Below are 20,934 nucleotides of genomic sequence, written 5' to 3'. Positions count from 1 at the left end.
AGGTCAGGGCTCTGTGCAGGCCAGTCAAGTTCTTCCACACCGATCTCAACAAAGCATTTCTGTATGGACCTCGTTTGTGTATTGTCATGCTGAAACAGGAAAGAGCCTTCCCCAAACTGTTGCCACAAAGTTGGAAGCACAGAATCGTCTAGAATGTCATTGTATGCTGTCACGTTAAGATTTCCCTTCACTGGAATTAAGGGGCCTATTCCAAACCATGAAAAACAGCCCCAGACCATTATTCCTCCTCCACCAAACTTTACAGTTGGCACTATGCATTTGGGCAGGTATTGTTCTCCTGGCATCCGCCAAACCCAGATTTGTCCGTCGGACTGCCAGAAAGTGCGATTCATCCCTCCAGAGAGGAGGGATGAATTCCACTGCTCCAGAGTCGAGTCCAATGGCGGCGAGCTTTACTCCAGCCAACGCTTGGCATTGTGCATGGTGATCTTAGGCTTGTGTGCGGCTGCTCAGCCATGGAAACCCATTTCATGAAGTTCCCCTGACGAACAGTTCTTGTGCTGACGTTGCTTCCAGAGGCAGTTTGGAACTCAGTAGTGTTGCAACCGAGGACAGACGACTTTTGCCCTTCAGCACTCGGCGGTCCCATTCTGTGAACTTGTGTGGCCTACCACTTCGTGGCTAAGCTGTTGTTGCTCCTAGACGTTTCCACTTCACAATAACAGCACTTATAGTTTACCAGGATAGATGGAACGGTATCAGCAGGGCATAACTTTAATGAACTGACATGTTGGAAAGTTGGTATCCTATGACGGTGCCACGTTGAAAAGTAACTGAGCTCTTCAGTAAGGCCATTCTAATGCCATTGTATGTCTATGGAGATTGCATGGCTGTGTGCTCGATTTTATACACCTGTCAGCAACTGGTGTGGCTGAAATAGCACCGAATCCACTAATTTGAATTGATGTCCACATACTTTTGTATAAATAGTGTATCTCAGTATACATCGGACTGGAGGCTTACTCATTCAGGAGAACGACATGTCATGTGAGACTTTCTTCATGCTGTTCTTGGATCCGTGCATTAAGAGTCGGTCAAAAGAACGTTTTCGAGAGACGTGTGGCGAGAGGAGGCAGGCTCATAGTAACGGCTGGAATGGAGTGACTGGAACGGTATCAGACACATGGAAACAACGTGTTTGGTGTCTCTGATACCGTTCCATGTCTTCCTTTCCAGCCATTACTGTGAGCCTGCCTCCTCTCACCACACGTCTCTGTCTCTCAAATGAACCTTGTTGTAGCTAAGTGGGATTTTCAATTAATTTGGCAGTGTGCCTGTGGACTGGGGTCAGTGATTCCTTTCTAATTGGTCCTGACTGTCTTTGATCCCATCTTTGGTCCTCAAACATGCTTTGACCATGCTGTCTGACAATGCTCTGAGCATGTTGTCTGACCATGCTTTGACCATGCTTTGACTATACTGTCTGACCATGCTGTCTGACCATGCTTTGACCATGCTCTGACCATGCTTTGACCATGCTCTGACCATGCTGTCTGACCATGCTGTCTGACCATGCTTTGACCATGCTCTGACCATGCTTTGACCATGCTCTGACCATGCTGTCTGACCATGCAGTCAGACCATGCAGTCATGTACTGTACCTGCCAACCAGACGGAACCAGGGGAAGCGGTCGTAGAAGGGGTCTCCTCCAGTCATGATGTTCTCACAGTCTTCTATGGTGCTGCTGGGAACCTCTGCTGCTCTGTCATACATCTCTCTCATCAGGTCCAGACGCTGCCTGCAGGGGGAACCAGACAGCAACACAGGACAACATCAGAATAGAGCATAGAGGTAGAGGTAGAGAGAGAGTGCCGTCACAGCAGCAAGATGTGTGTCCTGCTGCCACAAGAAAAGGGAAACTAGTGAAGAACAAACACCATTGTAAATACAGCGCATAATTATTTTTATTTATTTTCCCTTTTGTACTTTAACTATTTGTACATTGTTACAACACTGTATATAGACATAATATGAGAGAGCGAGAGCGAGAGAGAGGGATAGAGGGGTAGAGAGAGAGAGAGAGAGGGAGAGACAGAGAGAGGGATAGAGAGAGCGAGAGCGAGAGAGAGGGATAGAGGGGTAGAGGGGTAGAGAGAGAGAGAGATGGAGAGACAGAGAGAGGGATAGAGAGAGAGAGGGAGAGAGAGAGGGAGGGAGAGAGAGAGGGATAGAGGGAGAGAGAGAGGGATAGAGAGAGAGAGAGAGAGGGATAGAGAGAGAGGGAGAGAGAGGGATAGAGGGAGAGAGAGAGAGGGTTAGAGAGAGGGAGAGAGGGGTAGAGAGAGGGAGAGAGAGAGAAAGAGAGAGAGAGAGGGATCGAGAGGGAGAGAGAGAGGGAGAGAGAGAGAGGGTTAGAGAGAGAGAGGGGTAGAGAGAGGGAGAGAAAGAGAGAGAGGGTTAGAGAGAGGGAGACAGAGAGAGAGGGGGGGGGGAGAGAGAGCGAGAGGGAGAGAGAGAAATACATATAACAATATATCTAGATAAATCTGAGATCTGTTTTAGATTAAATGATCTCAATACTACGCTCCTGATAATGTAAAACCGGACCCACAATTACTGTAACATATAGTTCATTATCAGTTGTGCCTGGGATCTGGCCTAGTGCTGGTTATATTCTACAGTACCTGAGCTTCTCTAGGGTCCAGTAGTGTGTGGCCCCATTCTTCTGGTCCTGTACCTCCACAGCTACAATGGTCCTGGGGAACGGACGGGTCGCTCTGTCCTTGGCTGCCTCAGGGGGCAGCAGTTCAGTGGGCAGAGGGGAGTACAGGGTGTCGGTCAGCAGCACAAACTGGAACTGGACCTAGAGGGGGGGGGGGGGGGGGGGGGTCAGATCTGGGTTCAAATAGTATTGCTTTCTTTCAAAAAATTCAGCAGTGCTCAATTGAGCTTGCCCGGTACAATAGAACCAATGAAATAGTCCGAAAAATGCAAACCCCACCCCCATCTGGCACTTTAGACAGGCTCAATCAAACACTCCAAGTAAAACAAAACTTTATAAACCCAGATCTGGGACAGTTATGCTTCTGTCATGACTCTCTCTCCTTGGTGAGGATCAAAAGAACCCATCAGCTAGGCAAATGTTTGAGGATAGCCACAGGAGAGGAGAGGAGAGGAGAGGAGAGGAGAGGAGAGGAGAGGAGAGGAGAGGAGAGGAGAGGAGAGGAGAGGAGAGGAGAGGAGAGGAGAGGAGAGGAGAGGAGAGGAGAGGAGAGGAGAGGAGAGGAGAGGAGAGGAGAGGAGAGGAGAGGAGAGGAGAGGAGAGGAGAGGAGAGGAGAGGAGAGGAGAGGGGGGACTTTGGCCTGTTTTATGACTTAAATACCTTGCTGAAACTATCCCCCACTCTGCAGAAATGGAAGGCTGAAAATCCTTTGTTTACACAGAGAGACTTTGCCCCTAAAAAACTCCAACATACAAAAGTGGATAATGAAAAAATATTGCTAAAATAAAGAATGTGGGAAAAGGTCGGTGGGAATTTAAAGAACAATCCTGTCAAAGTTTATTATTTTGTGATATCATTAAGGATGGTATAACTAAATAACTGTATCTCTGAGGTTGTACACATTCTAGTTGTAAGGTTTGCATCTAAATGTTGTATAAAATATATGATTAAGTATGAAAATACTTTTGTGAAGATGATTTTAAGCCTTCTAAATGAGATAATGGCTTTTTATATGAACCTATGCCAAGTCAGTAACCACGCCCACGTGAACGCAGACATTGTGTCGGCGTGACAGAATGCCCCTTTGGCCAGAGTGGTTAAGAGGACTCGCTAACAAAATGTACATTAAACCAGCGTGAGCTGAACTTTACGAAATGGTAGGAACCTATGAAAAACTAGACCAAAACATGCCGGGTTGCCGCCGGTGTGTAAAGTGGTCCTAGCTGTACCCTGAATAATCAACCATTGAGACCAGACAGCGTGGAGCGGTGGTTACACGGCTGAAAATTGTGAGACTAGAGAACGTGAGGACGTGGTCCACACGTTGAAATGATTAAAACTACAAGACCAGAAAATGGTAAGACCCTCTGAAACTCTCGACGAGCGACGAAGGTGAAGACTAGACCAAACATTCTCAGTCTGCAGCTGGGTATTGTGAAGTAGTCTAGAACAATTGACCAAGACGAGAGAACCCTCTCACCACGGTGTGATAACACCTCTGATGTATCCAATCTAACGAACACTCCAGAACAAAAGAAGCCTACAACTAAGAAGGACATGGTAGACCTCTGGTAGACAACCAGAGACTTACATCGAACTACTCGCCATAGACGGTTAGAGTGGTTTCAACAGATAGACGACAGAGAAAGACATCTACACGGAAATATAGATTTCTCATCCGAATGAGCGGTTGTTAGGGTGCTAAATATTCATATTTAAGGTGAGCGTAGTTTCCAAACGTATGTACGATAAGTCCACTCTCTTTCTCTCTCCCGCTCTTTATCTGTCCCCACCCCTTTGTCCCCATCCATGGTGAGCGTAGTTTCCAAGCGTATGTACGATAAGTCCACTCTCTTTCTCTCTCCCGCTCTTTATCTGTCCCCACCCCTTTTACCATTGTGTAACAAGCTGTCATATCGGGTTAGTCCACTAGGGACTTTTCATATGCATTATGTTAGTAATCGATAACCTATACCATGTGTGTGTGTATGTATTTCTGTGTGATTATTTATTTAGTTAGTTAGTAAATAAATAATTAAGTCAATTTGTGTATCGCTGATTCATCACTTAGGGTTCATGCAGATTTTCGGAGTCAACGACGTTCAGAATGAGACTGATATGAGGAAATTATTGATTGATGACTGGTATGACTGGTATGATATCGATATATATATTGTCACGTTCCTGACCTGTTTTCTGTTGTTTTGTATGTGTTTAGTTGGTCAGGGCGTGAGTTGGGGTGGGTAGTCTATGTTATGTGTTTTCTATGTTGGGTTAATGTGTTGCCTGATATGGTTCTCAATTAGAGGCAGGTGTTTGACGTTTCCTCTGATTGAGAACCATATTAAGGTAGGCTGTTCTCACTGTTTGTTTGTGGGTGATTGTTCCTGTGTCTGTGTATACCACACGGGACTGTTTCGTTTGTTCGTTCGTTTTAGGTAGTCTGTTCCTGTTCGTGCGTTCTTCGTCTATATGTAAGTTCGTTTGTTCAGGTCTGTTGACTTCGTTTATTGTTTTGTAGTTTGTTCTAGTGTTCATTAGTGTTTTCGTCTTGTTATAAATAAATCAGTATATATTCATCACCCGCTGCGCCTTGGTCCGTTCATTCACCACAAGACGAACGTTACATATATATAATATATATATATTATTGAGTTCATTCGTGAAACGGTAACTCATTAAATAAACTTTTCTCGTGGTGCCCCAAATTACTAATGGATTAATTGTTACATGATCAATTTAATAAAGTAATAATTAAACATAGTAGGTAATTATTTGATAGATAGCAGTCATCACATTAACGATAGTCATGTCACAACACTTCCGGGGTGATACAGGGACATGCTGAACGTTCTCAGACCTTCTTCTTGAGTTCCACGCTGATGGCGTTAGCCTCCTTGAGGAAGATGGCGTTTCCCCACAGCAGGTCTCTGAGGGAAGTGAACTGGTAACAGCACCACTTCCTGAAACCCCACAGGGCCAGCTCCGTCTCCCTCTCTGTCCACAGAACTTCCTCCTCAGACTCCTCCTCTTCCTCTCCTATTACCTCAGGGTAATAACGGTCCACCTGTTTCTGAAGGGCTTCCAGCTTGCTCTCATAGTCCTGTGGAAATGGTCACATGATCAGGCTTTACTAGAAAATATTCAATATTGTAAGACAAAATGTGAATATTTTGGTGGTCTTGTCCCTTCCTGGGTTTTGTCCATTTGTTAGTAGGTCTCACCAGCCTCTGCTGTTCTAGTAGGTTGTGGGTTTCCTCCCTCTCTTTACGATACTGGTCTTCCAGCTCCTGAAGCCTGAAGACACAACCACAGATATTATCTAAACTCTCCTTCACTCTTACCTGTGAACCCTCCCTCTAGTCCTCTCCTCTCCCCCTCTCCTCTATAGTCCTCTCCCCCTCTCCTCTCTCCTCTCTAGTCCTCTCCTTTCCCCCCACTCCTCTCCCCCTCTCCTCTCTAGTCCTCTCCTTTACCCTTCTCCTCTCCCCCTCTCCTCTCTTCTCTCTAGTCCTCTCCTTTCCCCCCTCTCTACTCCTCTCCTTTCCCCCCTCTCCTCTCCCCCTCTCCTCTCTAGTCCTCTCCTTTACCCCTCTCCTCTCCCCCTCTCCTCTCTTCTCTCTAGTCCTCTCCTTTCCCCCCTCTCTACTCTCTAGTCCTCTCCTTTCCCCCCTCTCCTCTCCTCTCCTCTTCCCCTCTCCTCTCTCCTCTCTAGTTCTCTCCTTTCCCCCCTCTCCTCTCCTCTCCTCTCATCTCCCCCTCTCCTCTCTAGTCCTCTCCTTTCCCCCCTCTCCTCTCTCCTCTCTAGTCCTCTCCTTTTCCCCCTCTCCTCTCCTCTCCTCTCCCCCTCTCCTCTCTAGTCCTCTCCTTTCCCCCTCTCCTCTCCCGCTCTCCTCTCTCCTCTCTAGTCCTCTCCTTTCCCCCTCTCCTCTCCCGCTCTCCTCTCTCCTCTCTAGTCCTCTCCTTTTCCCCCTCTCCTCTCCTCTCCCCCTCTCCTCTCTCCTCTCTAGTTCTCTCCTGTCTTACCTCTGGTCCATCTCCTGCTTCATGTCGATGCCCTGTTTGTCCAGCAGTTCTCTCTGTGCGAAGGCCCAGTCCACCGGCTCCACAGGGGTGTCAGCGCAGGGCGTCCTCTCCCGTTCCTGGCGCGCCTGCTCTGGGTGGTTGAACCGGAACACGTGGCTCTTACCCAGGATAATGCGGTTTCCTGGAGACACAACAGAGGAAAATTCAAAACCATTCAGTGACAGGTAGAAATGTCTGTATAGAAATGATAAGCAGGAGAAATGGTTGTAAAGAAGTGATAAGCAGGATAAATGGAATAGGGAAGTGTAAGGGACATTTTAGGATAGGATGGGGGAAGAGAAGAGAAAGCGAGAGAGAGAGGGAAAGGAAAGGGAAAGGGGGATTTGTCAGTTGTACAACTGAATGCCTTCAACTGAAATGTGGCTTCTGCATTTAACCCAACCCCTCTGAATCAGAGAGGTCCGGGGGGCTGCCATAAACAACATCCACGTCTTAAAGAGAGAGAGAGAGAGAGAGAGAGAGAGAGAGAGAGAGAGAGAGAGAGAGAGAGAGAGAGAGAGAGAGAGAGAGAGAGAGAGAGAGAGAGAGAGAGAGAGAGAGAGAGAGAGAGAGAGAGAGAGAGAGAGAGAGAGAGGAGAGAGAGAGGAGAGCGAGAGAGAGAGAGAGAGAGAGAGAGAGAGAGAGAGAGAGAGAGAGGAGAGAGGAGAGAGAGAGAGAGAGAGAGAGCGAGAGCGAGAGCGAGAGCGAGAGAGAGAGAGAGAGAAAACAGATAGTTGACCCACCTGATTTGAGGACTGTAGCCTCTGTGACCCTCTTCCCGTTGACGTAGGTCTCAGCTCCCTCACAGGGCTCCAGAGTGACTGCTACTGGGGGAGAAGGGAGACAGACATGGGGGATGCGCGCCGTATCCATAACAACCACAACAACGACAACGTCTCTGAAACGGATAGGGTCAATTCCACTTCAATTCAGTCAAGTGCTGCAGTCATTGCTCTACAACGAAGAAAAAACAGCATTGTAATTGAAATCTCAGTTTACTTCCAGAGTTGTCATTGGAATTGATCGCAACCTTGCTCTCTGATCTCTAGCATGTAAAGGCCATCCTTTCCCCTCGAAGGGTACACTTGTGCACTACCACATATAGATTTAAAAGCATGGGGTTGGTGTAAGCATGGGCTCTTAAAACCAATCCTATGCCTTTAAATCCAAGACGGGGAGTGGACAAGTGGAGGAAAAGGTGTGGAGATTCAGGACATAGGGAGAATTGCCATGGCAACCACAAAAGCAGCACCATGCAGCCTCTTCTCATTAGCAGTCACACCAGGGTAGTAGGGTGTCAGTCACAACAGGGTAGTAGGGTGTCAGTCACAACAGGGTAGTATGGTGTCAGTCACATCAGGGTAGTATGGTGTCAGTCACAACAGGGTAGTAGGGTGTCAGTCACAACAGGGTAGTAGGGTGTCAGTCACACCAGGGTAGTAGGGTGTCAGTCACAACAGGTTAGTAGGGTGTCAGTCACAACAGGGTAGTGTGGTGTCAGTCACAACAGGGTAGTATGGTGTCAGTCACAACAGGGTAGTAGGGTGTCAGTCACAACAGGGTAGTATGGTGTCAGTCACATCAGGGTAGTATGGTGTCAGTCACAACAGGGTAGTAGGGTGTCAGTCACAACAGGGTAGTAGGGTGTCAGTCACAACAGGGTAGTAGGGTGTCAGTCACACCAGGGTAGCAGGGTGTCAGTCACAACAGGGTAGTAGGGTGTCAGTCACAACAGGGTAGTATGGTGTCAGTCACAACAGGGTAGTAGGGTGTCAGTCACAACAGGGTAGTAGGGTGTCAGTCACAACAGGGTAGTATGGTGTCAGTCACAACAGGGTAGTAGGGTGTCAGTCACAACAGGGTAGCAGGGTGTCAGTCACAACAGGGTAGTATGGTGTCAGTCACAACAGGGTAGTAGAGTGTCAGTCACAACAGGGTAGTAGAGTGTCAGTCACAACAGGGTAGTAGGGTGTCAGTCACAACAGGGTAGTAGGGTGTCAGTCACAACAGGGTAGTAGGGTGTCAGTCACAACAGGGTAGCAGGGTGTCAGTCACAACAGGGTAGTAGGGTGTCAGTCACAACAGGGTAGCAGGGTGTCAGTCACAACAGGGTAGTAGGGTGTCAGTCACAACAGGGTAGTAGGGTGTCAGTCACAACAGGGTAGTATGGTGTCAGTCACAACAGGGTAGTAGGGTGTCAGTCACAACAGGGTAGTGTGGTGTCAGTCACAACAGGGTAGTAGGGTGTCAGTCACAACAGGGTAGTAGGGTGTCAGTCACATCAGGGTAGCAGGGTGTCAGTCACAACAGGGTAGTAGGGTGTCAGTCACAACAGGGTTGTATGGTGTCAGTCACAACAGGGTAGCAGGGTGTCAGTCACAACAGGGTAGTAGGGTGTCAGTCACAACAGGGTAGCAGGGTGTCAGTCACAACAGGGTAGCAGGGTGTCAGTCACAACAGGTTAGTAGGGTGTCAGTCACAACAGGGTAGTAGGGTGTCAGTCACAACAGGGTAGTAGGGTGTCAGTCACAACAGGGTAGTAGGGTGTCAGTCACAACAGGGTAGTATGGCGTCAGTCACAACAGGGTAGTAGGGTGTCAGTCACAACAGGGTAGTAGGGTGTCAGTCACAACAGGGTAGTATGGTGTCAGTCACAACAGGGTAGTAGAGTGTCAGTCACAACAGGGTAGTAGGGTGTCAGTCACAACAGGGTAGTGTGGTGTCAGTCACAACAGGGTAGTAGGGTGTCAGTCACAACAGGGTAGCAGGGTGTCAGTCACAACAGGGTAGTTTGGTGTCAGTCACAACAGGGTAGTAGGGTGTCAGTCACAACAGGGTAGTAGGGTGTCAGTCACAACAGGGTAGTAGGGTGTCAGTCACAACAGGGTAGTAGGGTGTCAGTCACAACAGGGTAGTAGGGTGTCAGTCACAACAGGGTAGTTTGGTGTCAGTCACAACATGGTAGTAGGGTGTCAGTCACAACAGGTTAGTAGGGTGTCAGTCACAACAGGGTAGTAGGGTGTCAGTCACAACAGGGTAGTATGGCGTCAGTCACAACAGGTTAGTAGGGTGTCAGTCACAACAGGGTAGCAGGGTGTCAGTCACAACAGGGTAGTATGGCGTCAGTCACAACAGGTTAGTAGGGTGTCAGTCACAACAGGGTAGCAGGGTGTCAGTCACAACAGGGTAGCAGGGTGTCAGTCACAACAGGGTAGCAGGGTGTCAGTCACAACAGGGTAGTAGGGCGTCAGTCACAACAGGGTAGCAGGGTGTCAGTCACAACAGGGTAGTAGGGTGTCAGTCACAACAGGGTAGTAGGGTGTCAGTCACAACAGGGTAGTAGGGTGTCAGTCACAACAGGGTAGTAGGGTGTCAGTCACAACAGGGTAGTAGGGCGTCAGTCACAACAGGGTAGTAGGGTGTCAGTCACAACAGGGTAGTAGGGCGTCAGTCACAACAGGGTAGTATGGTGTCAGTCACAACAGGGTAGTATGGTGTCAGTCACAACAGGGTAGTAGGGTGTCAGTCACAACAGGGTAGTTTGGTGTCAGTCACAACAGGGTAGCAGGGTGTCAGTCACAACAGGGTAGTAGGGCGTCAGTCACAACAGGGTAGCAGGGTGTCAGTCACAACAGGGTAGTAGAGTGTCAGTCACAACAGGGTAGTAGGGTGTCAGTCACAACAGGGTAGTAGAGTGTCAGTCACAACAGGGTAGCAGGGTGTCAGTCACAACAGGGTAGCAGGGTGTCAGTCACAACAGGGTAGTAGGGTGTCAGTCACAACAGGGTAGTAGGGTGTCAGTCACAACAGGGTAGTAGGGTGTCAGTCACAACAGGGTAGTAGAGTGTCAGTCACAACAGGGTAGTAGGGTGTCAGTCACAACAGGGTAGTAGGGTGTCAGTCACAACAGGGTAGTTTGGTGTCAGTCACAACAGGGTAGTAGGGTGTCAGTCACAACAGGGTAGTAGGGTGTCAGTCACAACAGGGTAGTAGGGTGTCAGTCACAACAGGGTAGTAGGGTGTCAGTCACAACAGGGTAGTAGGGTGTAAGTCACAACAGGGTAGTTTGGTGTCAGTCACAACATGGTAGTAGGGTGTCAGTCACAACAGGTTAGTAGGGTGTCAGTCACAACAGGGTAGTAGGGTGTCAGTCACAACAGGGTAGTATGGCGTCAGTCACAACAGGTTAGTAGGGTGTCAGTCACAACAGGGTAGCAGGGTGTCAGTCACAACAGGGTAGTATGGCGTCAGTCACAACAGGTTAGTAGGGTGTCAGTCACAACAGGGTAGCAGGGTGTCAGTCACAACAGGGTAGCAGGTTGTCAGTCACAACAGGGTAGCAGGGTGTCAGTCACAACAGGGTAGTAGGGCGTCAGTCACAACAGGGTAGCAGGGTGTCAGTCACAACAGGGTAGTAGGGTGTCAGTCACAACAGGGTAGTAGGGTGTCAGTCACAACAGGGTAGTAGGGTGTCAGTCACAACAGGGTAGTAGGGTGTCAGTCACAACAGGGTAGTAGGGCGTCAGTCACAACAGGGTAGTAGGGTGTCAGTCACAACAGGGTAGTAGGGCGTCAGTCACAACAGGGTAGTATGGTGTCAGTCACAACAGGGTAGTAGGGTGTCAGTCACAACAGGGTAGTAGGGTGTCAGTCACAACAGGGTAGTTTGGTGTCAGTCACAACAGGGTAGCAGGGTGTCAGTCACAACAGGGTAGTAGGGCGTCAGTCACAACAGGGTAGCAGGGTGTCAGTCACAACAGGGTAGTAGAGTGTCAGTCACAACAGGGTAGTAGGGTGTCAGTCACAACAGGGTAGTAGAGTGTCAGTCACAACAGGGTAGCAGGGTGTCAGTCACAACAGGGTAGCAGGGTGTCAGTCACAACAGGGTAGCAGGGTGTCAGTCACAACAGGGTAGTAGGGTGTCAGTCACAACAGGGTAGTAGGGTGTCAGTCACAACAGGGTAGCAGGGTGTCAGTCACACCAGGGTAGTAGGGTGTCAGTCACAACAGGGTAGCAGGGTGTCAGTCACAACAGGGTAGCAGGGTGTCAGTCACAACAGGGTAGTAGGGTGTCAGTCACATCAGGGTAGCAGGGTGTCAGTCACAACAGGGTAGTAGGGTGTCAGTCACAACAGGGTAGTAGGGTGTCAGTCACAACAGTGTAGCAGGGTGTCAGTCACAACAGGGTAGTAGGGTGTCAGTCACAACAGGGTAGCAGGGTGTCAGTCACAACAGGGTAGCAGGGCGTCAGTCACAACAGGGTAGTAGGGTAGAAGTCACAACATGGTAGTAGGGTAGTTGGTGACAAGGGTGGCATGATAGTAAGTATCAGTCACAATAGTGTAGCAGGGTAGTAAGTAACAGTCACAATAGTGTAGCAGGGTAGGAAGTAACAGTCACAATAGTGTAGCAGGGTAGTAAGTAACAGTCACAATAGTGTAGCAGGGTAGTAAGTAACAGTCACAATAGTGTAGCAGGGTAGTAAGTAACAGTCACAATAGTGTAGCAGAGTAGTAAGTAACAGTCACAATAGTGTAGCAGGGTAGTAAGTAACAGTCACAATAGTGTAGCAGGGTAGTAAGTAACAGTCACAATAGTGTAGCAGGGTAGTAAGTAACAGTCACAATAGTGTAGCAGGGTAGTAAGTATCAGTCACAATAGTGTAGCAGGGTAGTAAGTAACAGTCACAATAGTGTAGCAGGGTAGTAAGTATCAGTCACAATAGTGTAGCAGGGTAGTAAGTAACAGTCACAATAGTGTAGCAGGGTAGTAAGTAACAGTCACAATAGTGTAGCAGGGTAGTAAGTAACAGTCACAATAGTGTAGCAGGGTAGTAAGTAACAGTCACAATAGTGTAGCAGGGTAGTAAGTAACAGTCACAATAGTGTAGCAGGGTAGTAAGTAACAGTCACAATAGTGTAGCAGGGTAGTAAGTAACAGTCACAATAGTGTAGCAGGGTAGTAAGTAACAGTCACAATAGTGTAGCAGGGTAGTAAGTAACAGTCACAATAGTGTAGCAGGGTAGTAAGTAACAGTCACAATAGTGTAGCAGGGTGGCAAGTAACAGTCACAATAGTGTAGCAGGGTAGTAAGTAACAGTCACAATAGTGTAGCAGGGTAGTAAGTAACAGTCACAATAGTGTAGCAGGGTAGTAAGTAACAGTCACAATAGTGTAGCAGGGTAGTAAGTATCAGTCACAATAGTGTAGCAGGGTAGTAAGTAACAGTCACAATAGTGTAGCAGGGTAGTAAGTATCAGTCACAATAGTGTAGCAGGGTAGTAAGTAACAGTCACAATAGTGTAGCAGGGTAGTAAGTAACAGTCACAATAGTGTAGCAGGGTAGTAAGTAACAGTCACAATAGTGTAGCAGGGTAGTAAGTAACAGTCACAATAGTGTAGCAGGGTAGTAAGTAACAGTCACAATAGTGTAGCAGGGTAGTAAGTAACAGTCACAATAGTGTAGCAGGGTAGTAAGTAACAGTCACAATAGTGTAGCAGGGTAGTAAGTAACAGTCACAATAGTGTAGCAGGGTAGTAAGTAACAGTCACAATAGTGTAGCAGGGTAGTAAGTAACAGTCACAATAGTGTAGCAGGGTGGCAAGTACTAAGGGTAGTCAGTCACAATAGTGTAGTATCTCACTTTCTCCCATGGGTCCCGTGGTGGATGTGAAGGTACAGTGTTCGTCCTTGATGAAGTGACCACTGAGGACAATGTCCTGTCTGCTGCTGGCGTCCACACGACCGACCCTGGGAAAGAGGAGACAGCGTTGGGACGGCGATGGAAAGAGGGGCAACCACATGATTAGTAGGCAACTAAATGAAGGAGTAAGGTTTGGAAAAGCCACAAGGTGCTTTTCTACGTCACCAATGTAAATGAACGTTGGGCCAGTAAACCCGAAAGGTCGCTGGTTTGAATCCCCGAGCCGACAAGGTGAAAAATACGTCGAAGTGCCCTTGAGCAAGGCACTTAACCTTGATGGATCCAGGAGTGCAGTACAATTATGGGTGATCCTGTAAAACAACGCATTTCACTGCACCGATCCAGTGTACGTGACAATATATATATATATTTTTTTTTTAATTAACATTTCGTTCTTGATAAGGTATACATTTCTCTGCTGAATGAATGTTCTCTCTTAGCTGGTCAATATATCTATGTTCTCTTACCTGGTCAATATCTCTATGTTCTCTTACCTGGTCAATATCTATGTTCTCTCTTACCTGGTCAATATATCTATGTTCTCTCTTACCTGGTCAATATCTATGTTCCCTCTTACCTGGTCAATATCTATGTTCTCTCTTACCTGGTCAATATCTCTATGTTCCCTCTTACCTGGTCAATATCTATGTTCTCTCTTACCTGGTGAATATCTATGTTCTCTTACCTGGTCAATATCTCTATCTTCTCTTACCTGGTCAATATCTCTATGTTCCCTCTTACCTGGTCAATATCTATGTTCTCTCTTACCTGGTGAATATCTATGTTCTCTTACCTGGTCAATATCTATGTTATCTTACCTGGTCAATATCTCTATGTTCTCTTACCTGGTCAATATCTCTATGTTCTCTTACCTGGTCAATATCTTTATGTTCTCTCTTACCTGGTCAATATCTTTATGTTATCTTACCTGGTCAATATCTTTATGTTCTCTCTTACCTGGTGAATATATCTATGTTCTCTCTTACCTGGTCAATATCTATGTTCTCTTACCTGGTCAATATCTCTATGTTCTCTTACCTGGTCAATATCTTTATGTTCTCTCTTACCTGGTCAATATCTTTATGTTATCTCTTACATGGTCAATAGCTTTATGTTCCCTCTTACCTGGTCAATATCTCTATGTTCTCTCTTACCTGGTCAATATCTATGTTCTCTCTTACCTGGTGAATATATCTATGTTCTCTTACCTGGTCAATATCTATGTTCTCTTACCTGGTCAATATCTATGTTCTCTCTTACCTGGTCAATATCTATGTTCTCTCTTACCTGGTCAATATCTATGTTCTCTCTTACCTGGTCAATATCTATGTTCTCTCTTACCTGGTCAATATCTATGTTCTCTCTTACCTGGTCAATATCTATGTTCTCTTACCTGGTCAATATCTATGTTCTCTTACCTGGTCAATATCTCTATGTTCTCTTACCTGGTCAATATCTCTATGTTCTCTCTGTGTTCTCTTACCTGGTTAATATCTATGTTCTCTCTTACCTGGTCAATATCTATGTTCTCTTACCTGGTCAATATCTATGTTCTCTTACCTGGTCAATATCTATGTTCTCTTACCCGGTCAATATCTATGTTCTCTTACCTGGTCAATATCTATGTTCTCTCTTACCTGGTCAATATCTATGTTCTCTCTTACCTGGTCAATATCTATGTTCTCTTACCTGGTCAATATCTATGTTCTCTTACCTGGTCAATATCTCTATGTTCTCTTACCTGGTCAATATCTCTATGTTCTCTCTGTGTTCTCTTACCTGGTCAATATCTATGTTCTCTCTTACCTGGTCAATATCTATGTTCTCTTACCTGGTCAATATCTATGTTCTCTTACCTGGTCAATATATATGTTCTCTCTTACCTGGTCAATATCTATGTTCTCTTACCTGGTCAATATCTATGTTCTCTTACCTGGTCAATATCTATGTTCTCTTACCCGGTCAATATCTCTATGTTCTCTTACCTGGTCAATATCTATGTTCTCTCTTACCTGGTCAATATATCTATGTTCTCTCTTACCTGGTCAATATCTATGTTCCCTCTTACCTGGTCAATATCTATGTTCTCTCTTACCTGGTCAATATCTCTATGTTCCCTCTTACCTGGTCAATATCTATGTTCTCTCTTACCTGGTGAATATCTATGTTCTCTTACCTGGTCAATATCTCTATCTTCTCTTACCTGGTCAATATCTCTATGTTCCCTCTTACCTGGTCAATATCTATGTTCTCTCTTACCTGGTGAATATCTATGTTCTCTTACCTGGTCAATATCTATGTTATCTTACCTGGTCAATATCTCTATGTTCTCTTACCTGGTCAATATCTCTATGTTCTCTTACCTGGTCAATATCTTTATGTTCTCTCTTACCTGGTCAATATCTTTATGTTATCTTACCTGGTCAATATCTTTATGTTCTCTCTTACCTGGTGAATATATCTATGTTCTCTCTTACCTGGTCAATATCTATGTTCTCTTACCTGGTCAATATCTCTATCTTCTCTTACCTGGTCAATATCTTTATGTTCTCTCTTACCTGGTCAATATCTTTATGTTATCTCTTACCTGGTCAATAGCTTTATGTTCCCTCTTACCTGGTCAATATCTCTATGTTCTCTCTTACCTGGTCAATATCTATGTTCTCTCTTACCTGGTGAATATATCTATGTTCTCTTACCTGGTCAATATCTATGTTCTCTTACCTGGTCAATATCTATGTTCTCTCTTACCTGGTCAATATCTATGTTCTCTCTTACCTGGTCAATATCTATGTTCTCTCTTACCTGGTCAATATCTATGTTCTCTCTTACCTGGTCAATATCTATGTTCTCTCTTACCTGGTCAATATCTATGTTCTCTCTTACCTGGTCAATATCTATGTTCTCTTACCTGGTCAATATCTATGTTCTCTTACCTGGTCAATATCTCTATGTTCTCTTACCTGGTCAATATCTCTATGTTCTCTCTGTGTTCTCTTACCTGGTCAATATCTATGTTCTCTCTTACCTGGTCAATATCTATGTTCTCTTACCTGGTCAATATCTATGTTCTCTTACCTGGTCAATATCTATGTTCTCTTACCCGGTCAATATCTATGTTCTCTTACCTGGTCAATATCTATGTTCTCTCTTACCTGGTCAATATCTATGTTCTCTCTTACCTGGTCAATATCTATGTTCTCTTACCTGGTCAATATCTATGTTCTCTTACCTGGTCAATATCTCTATGTTCTCTTACCTGGTCAATATCTCTATGTTCTCTCTGTGTTCTCTTACCTGGTCAATATCTATGTTCTCTCTTACCTGGTCAATATCTATGTTCTCTTACCTGGTCAATATCTATGTTCTCTTACCTGGTCAATATCTATGTTCTCTCTTACCTGGTCAATATCTATGTTCTCTTACCTGGTCAATATCTATGTTCTCTTACCTGGTCAATATCTATGTTCTCTTACCCGGTCAATATCTCTATGTTCTCTTACCTGGTCAATATCTCTATGTTCTCTTACCTGGTCAATATCTATGTTCTCTTACCTGGTCAATATCTCTATGTTCTCTCTATGTTCTCTCTATGTTCTCTTACCTGGTGATGCCATCTTTGATGTAGTACAGCAGACACTCTGACATCAGGGGGTCCTCGTTAAGGTTCACCAGGTGAGGAGTCTACAACAAGGAGAGTTCATATGGGTTCATTCTAGAGTAAATGTATATGTTGTCTAATTAATTAAATGAGAGGCCATATAATCTGTTCAACCTAATTTCAGATAAATATATTCAGTCACTTATTCCACACATCACATTTTAATTGAATAAAAACATATTCATGCATAGATCTGGTTTCAGGTAGATAAACACAGAGCATAGATCTGGTTTCAGGTAGATGAACACAGAGCATAGATCTGGTTTCAGGTAGATAAACACAGAGCATAGATCTGGTTTCAGGTAGATAAACACAGAGCATAGATCTGGTTTCAGGTAGATAAACACAGAGCATAGATCTGGTTTCAGGTAGATAAACACAGAGCATAGATCTGGTTTCAGGTAGATAAACACAGAGCATAGATCTGGTTTCAGGTAGATAGACACAGAGCATAGATCTGGTTTCAGGTTGATAAACACAGAGCATAGATCTGGTTTCAGGTAGATAGACACAGAGCATAGATCTGGTTTCAGGTAGATAAACACAGAGCATAGATCTGGTTTCAGGTTGATAAACACAGAGCATAGATCTGGTTTCAGGTAGATAAACACAGAGCATAGATCTGGTTTCAGGTAGATAAACACAGAGCATAGATCTGGTTTCAGGTAGATAAACACAGAGCATAGATCTGGTTTCAGGTAGATAAACACAGAGCATAGATCTGGTTTCAGGTAGATAGACACAGAGCATAGATCTGGTTTCAGGTAGATAAACACAGAGCATAGATCTGGTTTCAGGTAGATAAACACAGAGCATAGATCTGGTTTCAGGTAGATAGACACAGAGGATAGATCTGGTTTCAGGTAGATAAACACAGAGCATAGATCTGGTTTCAGGTAGATGAACACAGAACATAGATCTGGTTTCAGGTAGATAAACACAGAGCATAGATCTGGTTTCAGGTAGATAGACACAGAGCATAGATCTGGTTTCAGGTAGATAAACACAGAGCATAGATCTGGTTTCAGGTAGATAAACACAGAGCATAGATCTGGTTTCAGGTAGATAAACACAGAGCATAGATCTGGTTTCAGGTAGAGAAACACAGAGCATAGATCTGGTTTCAGGTAGATAAACACAGAGCATAGATCTGGTTTCATTTAGATCAACACAGAGCCCTGCGTCTTAAACAACACCCTATTCCCTATACAGTACACTACATTTGCCCAAGGCCCAAAGGGGCGCTATGAAGTTACTACGGTTCCATTTTAGACACAACTAGAAATACACTATAGTAGATGATGCAGAGTTTTAAGACATGCAGACAGTCTCTAGGGATCCACAACATTACTAATACCCATCAAACACACATGGCTCTTCTAGCAAACAGAAGTGTTATAAATATTACTAAATATAATAACACATACATAATGAAACAGAAGTGCTATACATATTCCTAAATATAATAACACATACATAATGAAACAGAAGTGCTATAAATATTCCTAAATATAATAACACATACATAATGAAACAGAAGTGCTATAAATATTCCTAAATATAGTAAACACATACATAATGAAACAGAAGTGCTATAAATATTACTAAATATAATAACACATACATAATGAAACAGAAGTGCTATAAATATTCCTAAATATAATAACACATACATAATGAAACAGAAGTGCTATAAATATTCCTAAATATAATAACACATACATAATGAAACAGAAGTGCTATAAATATTACTAAATATAATAACACATACATAATGAAACAGAAGTGCTATAAATATTACTAAATATAATAACACATACATAATGAAACAGAAGTGTTATAAATATTCCTAAATATAATAACACATACATAATGAAACAGAAGTGCTATAAATATTCCTAAATATAGTAAACACATACATAATGTGTTTGCTTTTCTGAGCTCTGCTGTTTGAAGCACAGTGAGTAGGGTTTTGTTTGCTATGAATAATGCAGTAGATTAAAAGGGGAAGACTAAATTAATCAACGTCCTATTTCCATAAGGAGACCACATTTAAAAAGGAAACGGTTGGTTAATGTCCTCCCCTGCTGTAAAACTGTACATAACAGTCAGGTTCCAAATAGGGCTACAGAGACTAATGTATCACTGAGCCAACATGCAACAATTTCAACGATTTTACTGAGTTACAGTTCATATAAGGAAATCAGTTCATTTAAATGAATTCACGAGGCCCTAATCTATGGATTTCACGTGACTGGGAATACAGATATGCATATGTTTGTCACAAAAACCTTTAAAAATAAAGTAGGGGAGTGGATCAGAAAACCAGTCAGTATCTGGTGTGAACAGCATTTACCTCATGCAGCGCAACACATCTCCTTCACATAGAGTTGATCAGGCTGTTGATTTTGGCCTGATTCAATGGCTGAGCGAAGTTGCTGGACATTGGCAGGAACTGGAACATGCTGTTAGGTGACATGTCTGGTGAGTATGCTGGCCATGGAAGAACAGGGACATTTTTAGCTCCGGGAATGTCCAGGAATTTCATCGGCTGTCACGACTCCGACCGAGTCAGGCTCTCCTTCCCGTTCGGGTGGCGCTCGGCGGTCGTCGTCACCGGCCTATTAGCTGCCACTGATCTTTTTTGTTTTCGTTCCCCGTGTCTGGGGCAGTTTATTGGGAGCACCCAGTGTCAAGTGGGGTGGCCGTTGTTTGTCAGTGGTTCATTAAATGAACGTGATCATTGTATCCTCTGTCTTCCTACGCCTGACTTCGCACTCCGACACCCAGTCCTTACATCGGCAGGGACTGGGAGAATAGTCAGGAACGAGGGAAAGATGAACGGAGCAAAGTACAGAGAGCTCCTCGATGAAAACCTGCTCCAGAGCACTCAGGACCTCAGACTGGGGTGAAGGTTCACCTCCCAACAGGACAACAACACTAAGCACACAGCCAAGACAACACAGGTGTGGCTTCGGGACAAGTCTCTGAATGTTCTTGAGTGGCCCAGCCAGAGCCCAGACTTCAACCCGATCTAACATCTCTGGAGAGACCTGAAAATAGCCGTGCAGCGTCGCTCCCCATCCAACCTGACAGAGCTTGACAGGATCTGCAGAGAAGATTGGGAGAAACTCCCCAAATACAGGTGTGCCGAGCTTGTAGCGTCATACCCAAGAAGACTCGAGGTCGTAATCGCTGTCAAAGGTGCTTCAGCTGTCACGCCCTGATCAGTTTCACCTGTCTCTGTGATTGTCTCCACCCACCTCCAGGTGTCACCTGTTTTCCCCATTAGTCCCTGGCCACCTATTCCTGTGTTCCCTGTTTGTCTGTTGCCAGTTCATCTTGTTTTGTCAAGTCAAACAGCACGTTTTCCTGGTTTTTCCTTTTCTCTGTTTTGCTAGTCCTCCCGGTTTTGACCCTTGCCTGCCTTGACTTTGAACCCGCCTGCCATACCATACCGCCTGCCCTGACCTCGAGCCTGCCTGCCACTCTGTACCTCCTGGACTCTGACCTTGTTTATGATCTTTTGCCTGTCCACAACTATTCTCTTTGCCTGCCCCTTGGATTATAATAAATATCAGAGACTCAAACCATCTGCCTCCCGTGTCTGCATCTGGGTCTCGCCCTGAATAAAGGGTCTGAATCCTTTAAGACATCAGAGACTGTAACGGTCTTTGATTCACGGAAACATGGCTCACTCGAGACACGCTATCAGAATCGGTACAGCCACCTGGTTTCTTCACGCATCGCGCCGACAGAAACAAACATCTCTCTGGTAAGAAGAAGGGCGGGGGTGTATGCCTTATGATTAACGAGACG

The 20,934-nt window shown here is 45.0% G+C and overlaps 1 protein-coding gene across 1 annotated transcript in view; it reads right to left on the bottom strand.

Annotated features, from left to right (window-relative positions):
* The window catches only part of kif1aa (kinesin family member 1Aa), a 130,569-nt gene that overhangs the window by 71,704 nt on the left and 37,931 nt on the right, over window positions 1–20,934 (bottom strand). The window contains exons 12-19 of the mRNA XM_039001780.1: window positions 17,059–17,138; window positions 13,395–13,501; window positions 7,494–7,577; window positions 6,712–6,892; window positions 5,910–5,982; window positions 5,546–5,788; window positions 2,647–2,825; window positions 1,623–1,760 (exon numbers count right to left, since the gene is read on the bottom strand). Of these exons, the coding sequence (XP_038857708.1) occupies window positions 1,623–1,760; window positions 2,647–2,825; window positions 5,546–5,788; window positions 5,910–5,982; window positions 6,712–6,892; window positions 7,494–7,577; window positions 13,395–13,501; window positions 17,059–17,138 (1,085 nt within the window). The remainder of the gene's footprint in view (window positions 1–1,622; window positions 1,761–2,646; window positions 2,826–5,545; window positions 5,789–5,909; window positions 5,983–6,711; window positions 6,893–7,493; window positions 7,578–13,394; window positions 13,502–17,058; window positions 17,139–20,934) is intronic.

Source organism: Salvelinus namaycush, chromosome 10 (genome assembly GCF_016432855.1).
Source record: "Salvelinus namaycush isolate Seneca chromosome 10, SaNama_1.0, whole genome shotgun sequence".
NCBI lineage: Eukaryota > Metazoa > Chordata > Actinopteri > Salmoniformes > Salmonidae > Salvelinus > Salvelinus namaycush.
The sequence above is the reverse complement of the archived record's forward strand: the minus strand, read 5'-3'. Positions and strand labels throughout refer to the sequence as shown.